The 6,000-nt window shown below is 43.3% G+C and overlaps 1 protein-coding gene across 1 annotated transcript in view; it reads right to left on the bottom strand.

Annotated features, from left to right (window-relative positions):
* Positions 1 to 227: 227 nt before the first annotated feature.
* The window catches only part of LOC136586617 (macrophage mannose receptor 1-like), a 300,895-nt gene continuing 295,122 nt past the window's right edge, over positions 228 to 6,000 (bottom strand). The window contains exons 28-29 of the mRNA XM_066584760.1: positions 2,688 to 2,723; positions 228 to 888 (exon numbers count right to left, since the gene is read on the bottom strand). Coding sequence (XP_066440857.1) covers positions 668 to 888; positions 2,688 to 2,723 — 257 coding nt within the window. The 3' untranslated portion in view covers positions 228 to 667. The remainder of the gene's footprint in view (positions 889 to 2,687; positions 2,724 to 6,000) is intronic.

Below are 6,000 nucleotides of genomic sequence, written 5' to 3'. Positions count from 1 at the left end.
CTCTAATCTCACCCACTGCTTCTGCTCCGCACGCTCCACGGGAGCACTCAGGTTCAGCTCCTTCCATGACACGCACTAACTGAGCAACTGAACTTTCTTCTGCACTATGTCATCAAGCACTTTCTGTGCGGGAACCGGATTCTTATCACACATTACTCATGCAAAACACACCTCTTACTCACACAGCCACACCCACCCAGAATACTGATTACACATCATTACAAATCTGCTATTTCATACTTTAATAACAGTGACAGCTCCAGAAACAACCTGAAAAATTATCCAAGAAATTTATGCTAAACAATAGTGAGCAATTTCAACAACTTTCAGAAGATCTACACTTTTTCATCTGGTTGACCTTCCCCTCCAAGCCCTGGCGCTCCTAACATACATGAACTGCCCATACAGGCCGTTCTACAGGAAAGAACAAGAGAGTTATATATCATGTCATAGAAAATTATCTGTATTAAAAACATCATAACTATATGGCTATAAGAGCAATCAACAATTTTACAAGAACTTTGTGTTTTCTTATATTCCTTCAGGTCATGTTGTAAATGTGCCCAGTCTTATTTCTTCCCCATAGATGGGCATCTTCCATGAGTCGGTTACAGGCCGGACATTATAGCACGACGCCGGTCAGGTTTTATTTAAGGGAGGAATTTTCCTATTCATTTTGCTCAATGTTTTCCACTAAGACGTTTCCATCGTGTGTTCCAGCTGTGCAGTTACTGTCAAAGTATATTCTGTTGTTTACACCATTTTCTGGTTGTGGCAGCTTCCCTTTGTTCCTCCGATATACAAAGAAGACTGCAGTGGCAATGCCAGCAACGACAAGAATGACAAGAACCACCACACCAATGGTCATGCCGTGTGAGGGCTTCTCTTCTGTAAAGGAGAATGAGTTATAGAGTTATGCCTTACATAATACCTATAGACAGAAGACCCTCTACAGACTTAGCAAAGATTAACTTGACCTGATAACTTTTTGTGGCAAGTTCCGTTCAGGAAGCAGTAAAGGGAAATACCCATGGCTGAACGACTCAGTCGCTGGACTGGACAGTCATTGGCTATAATGTGGTCTGCCTGCTTTCTGTCCAGCTGGCTGGCTTTTGGACAGAACAAGAAGGGCTGAATACAGCGCTTTTTCTCCCGATATTTTCAGCCACATCTGTGATGGAAACTCTGGCCGGAGGCTCCAACGCTGATGTAAAAACAATCTTAAGACGACTCTCCGGTCCTGAACAAGCAAAGATGGCTGTAGTGCCTCTCTAACTATCTGATGCACATTGTGTACCATACATGGAATGCTGTGGACTGTTTTGGGCACCGGTACTCAGGAAGGACATATCAGAGCTTGAATGGGTACAAAGGCGGCAACTTAAGTAATAAATGGAATGGGCGGACTACAATACCCAGAGAGGTTATCCAGATTGTGACTATTTAGTTTAGAAAACTAGATGGCTGAGGGGTGACCTAATAAGTATGTATAAATATATCAGGGGTCAATACAAAGGATGGGATCTCTCCCATCATCTCTTTGTACCCAGAGGGGGCACTCTGAAAACTGTGTATAAATAGATGATGGGAGAGATCTCTGTATTGTCCCTTGATATATTTATACCCAGGAATGTGACTGTAACAAGGGGGCATCTTCTATGTCTAGAGGAAAGAAGCCTTGACAAGGGCCATCCATTGCGTTGCATTTACCGTTTGACCTCCTGTGTGAGGGACAACATTTGTTTATATGTGACTTTGACATTTGGAATAAAAAAGATATACTACCTCTGGGTGAGACCGCATAATTTCAACGAAAGATCACTAATACTGATCGACAGGCTGTCTTGGGACTCCAAGGGAGAAGGTCACACCCTATTTTTCCATCATTGGGGAACCTCCCCCTCAGAGTGAGTACCCAGATTTGTGTCGCTGTTCTCTTATTTGAGCGCATGGCAAAATTATCTAATACTGTTGGGTTCAAAATAGTGACAGCGTTGTCCCAAACAAATCCGCAACAATGAAGTCCAGTAAAAAAAATCCAACATCTGTTAGGGCTCCTTCACACGGATGGATTAACGCTGCCTAATACGCGGCGGAAATCCGCTGTGTTGCCCACAACTATTAGGTTCTATTAAACCTAATAACACAATGCTTGCGGTGCGGAATTCCACCGCGGAATTCCGCACCATAAAATCTCCCGTCCTCACCCGTGGCATGCTCTATTTGCCGCGGATGTACGCGCGGCCGGCTTCCATTGCAGTCAATGGAAGCCGTCCGTCACGGTATCTTCCGCTGTAGCACAGCGGAAGATAGCGTGAAACCGCTTCCCCGCCTACCGCAGCCGCGTCATATTACGCAGCCGGCGCATCGTGTGACACTGTGGGCGTGTCATATGATGCGGTCGGCGCCACGCGTTCTATTGCACATGCGTGCCGAAGCATCATGCGGGACCTGGGACGCCGGATCCGCAGGTAAGTATTGGGGTCTCTGGGGGGGCGCCGTCACGGCCGTGTGAAGCCGGCCTTAATCATCCCTAGACATTTTGGGAGTGAGATGTAGAATAAATGTGCAGTATGTGCCTATGACTTCCTTTATAAGAGGTTGCTGTACAACTGCTGGTCTCCACTGAGTCTACAATTGCTCCTTCTAATATCACATACATTACTGCTAGATGTTATTTACTGTACCTGGTATCTCCACCAGCTTCTCCGTGGGCAGCGGAGCTGTGAACACAAAACACAACAGGTTACAAATGGGATTTTTGTGTATTTTAAAAGCAGATTAATGTTTGTATTCCACCGGGTTCAGTGATTTTGCATCCTTTTATAACTGCATTTATTTTTTCTTTTATTGTTCTATTGAAAATGAAATTAGCAAAAAAGTGACACCAGTTTTTTTTTGAGCAGTGAGCCGGCTCACACAATCGACCTATGTATGCATGCTGAGATCCTGGGATATGTGAACTATTCTGTAATATTTTTCAAGCAAGCAACAGATCTGTAATGCAGAGTAGAATGGAGATATGTAAAGTATTTAACCCCTTAGTGACCAAGCCTGTTTGCGCCTTAACCCCTTAGTGACGAAGCCTGTTTGCGCCTTAGTGACGGAGCCAAATTTTGGAAATCTGACATGCGTCGTTCAACGTAGCATAACTCCGTAAAGGCTTTGCATATCCAAGTGATTCTGACATTGTTTTTTTTTGCCACATGTTGTACTTCATTTTGTTTGTAAAAAGAGACTGATATAATTTGTGTATATTTATTAAAAGCGCCAAAATTGGGAAAATTTTGAAAAAATTGTCATTTTTTCACATTTTCAACTGTAATATCTCAAATACGTCCAAACATACTGTACAATTTTTTGATAAGATATATATTTCCATCTGTTTACTTTATTCTGAATGCACATTTGAAAAACTTTAGTTTTTTTTTAACCATTTAGATGACGTACAAATTAAACATTACTTTTCAGCATTTTGAGGAACACTTTGTTTTCCAGCACCAAGCCAAGTTTGCAAAGGCTAATGAGTGTCAGAATAATAGATACTCCCCCAAATGACCCTATTTTAAAAACTACACCCCTTAATGTATCCACTGTGAGTGGTGTCATCAGTATTTTGACCCCACCGTTTTTTTTCAGGAATTAGTTAAATTTAGAGGAGAAAAAATCACATTTCATATTTTTGCAAATATGTCATTTTAAAGACATATTTTTTCCTATAGTGCCCATGAAAATGAGGATTGACACCCCAAAATGGATACCCCCGTTTCTCCCGTGTTCAAAAACATACCCATTGTGGCCTTAATCTTATGTCTGGATGCACAACGGGGCCTAAAATGAAAGGAGTAGTCGGTGTCTTTCAGAACATAAATTTTGCTTGAAGGCGTTTTAGGCCCCATAGCACTTTTGTAGAGCTTTTAAGCGGCCAAAACCAAAGAGAACCCCCACAAATGACCCCATTTTAAAAACTAGACCCCTTAACGAATTTATCTAGGGGTGTACTGCCCATTTTGACCACACAGTTTTTGAATGAATTCAAGCAAAGCAAAGGGAAAAAAATGTGATTTTCATTTTTTTGGCAATTCAATCATTTTAAAAACTGCTTTTTTTGTACAGCACACACATGAATGAAGACTTGCACCCAAAATGGATACTCCTGTTTCTCCCGTGTTCAGAGACATACCCATTGAGGCCCTAATCTTTTGTCTGGATGCACAACAGGGCCCAAAATGTAAGTAGTAGTCGGGGGCTTTCAGAACTGAAATTTAGCATGAAGGTGATTTAGGCCCCATTGCCCACTTGTAGAGCTCTTGAGCGGCCAAAACGACAGAGAACCCCCACAAATGACCCCATTTTGAAAACTAGACCCCTTAACGAATTTATCTAGGGGTATACTGTGTATTTTTACCCTACAATTTTTGAATAAATCTAAGCAAAGCAGTAGGAAAAAATTACAATTTTTATTTTTTTGGCAGTTGTATCAATTTAAAAACTGTTATTTTTGTACAGCACACATAGGAATGAAGACTTTCACCCCAAAATGGATACCCCTGTTTGTCCCGTGTTCAGAACCATACCCCTTGTGGCCCTAATCTACTTAAGGACACATAGCTAGGCCTATAATGGAAGGAGCACCCGTTGGATTTCAGGGTACAACGGAATAAATTCCAGGCCCCATTGCCCACTAATAGAGCCATTGAGCGTCCAAAACGATAAAGAACAGTCACAAATGACCCCATTTTAAAAACTAGACCCCTTAAAGAATTCATCTAGGGGTGTACTGTATATTTTGACCCCACAGTATTTGAATGAATCTAAGCAAAGCAGAAGGAAAAAATTACAATTTTCATTTTTTTTGGCAATTTTTTCAATTTAAAAACAGTTTTTTTTGTACAGTGTACATAGGAATGAAGACATTCACCCAAAAATGGATACCCCCGTTTGTCCTGTGTTCAAAAACTTACCCATTGTGGCCTTAATCTACTTATAGGACACATGGTTAGGCCTATAATGGAGGGAACACCCGTTGGATTTCTGGGCACAACTGAATAAATTCCAGGACCCATTGCCCACTTGTACGGAATAAAAATTGACACCTTAAAAAAATCGTCCCTCCCTCCCCCCCCCCCCCCCCACACACACTCTGCGCCCTTTTCGGCGTTCCCCAAATCTTAGATAAAAGTAATAATGTGAACTGTGTAGTATTTCCGAAGACAGGGGTTATTACGGAGGCTGGTTGGGATGGGCACATGGGGCAATAAAACCGGGTATCCCCCCTCCTCTCATGCTTTTTGGGGGTATTTCTTGACCTCAGCGGCAGGGATGGGGTGTAAAAAGTGGCGCTCTGTTAGTCTCTGTAAACTTGTGGAGGTTCGGTGGTCTCGCACAAAAGACGCTCAACAAGCTGCTCCTGGAACTGCAGGAAGGCGAGCGTTCCCGGGGCTTCTTGTAAATTGCGTATTACAGGTAGCGGTCTGAATAACGCCGGGCTCACCCAGCCGTAGGCGTAATCCGCTTGCGGAGGCCCGCAGCGGATCCCATCTGTGAGCCCGGCTGTGACCCTGCGTACGGCCGCGTAATGTACTGCGCATAACTGCCTACTCACACAGGCGGTCATTCGCAGTACTTTTTTTTTTGTTTGCATTTCCTGCACCATCACTTAGCGATGACTTGGGTACCCGCAGACCGTATGCAATGTAGTTGCGTATGGACTGCGGTTATATCCGCGACCATAGAGCACAATGAGCTCTATGTTGCGGATATCCGCAGTAAAATAGAACCTGCTGCATTCTCTTTTCTGCAAGGGGATTACGAAATTCCGACCCACTGTGAGCGGAATTGTGTAATCCAATGCGATTGATCTGCGTAATGGCGCGGATCAGACGCATGCGGAATCCGTAATTCCTATCCGGTCATGTGAGACCGGCCAAAGGTAGATCGCTAACTTTTTATCACGTGACCGTGGACCGCTCAACGAGGCCACCCGTCACTGCTCCAGGC

Source organism: Eleutherodactylus coqui, chromosome 12, assembly GCF_035609145.1.
Source record: "Eleutherodactylus coqui strain aEleCoq1 chromosome 12, aEleCoq1.hap1, whole genome shotgun sequence".
NCBI classification, from domain to species: domain Eukaryota; kingdom Metazoa; phylum Chordata; class Amphibia; order Anura; family Eleutherodactylidae; genus Eleutherodactylus; species Eleutherodactylus coqui.
This window is presented reverse-complemented; position numbering and strand designations above follow the sequence as displayed.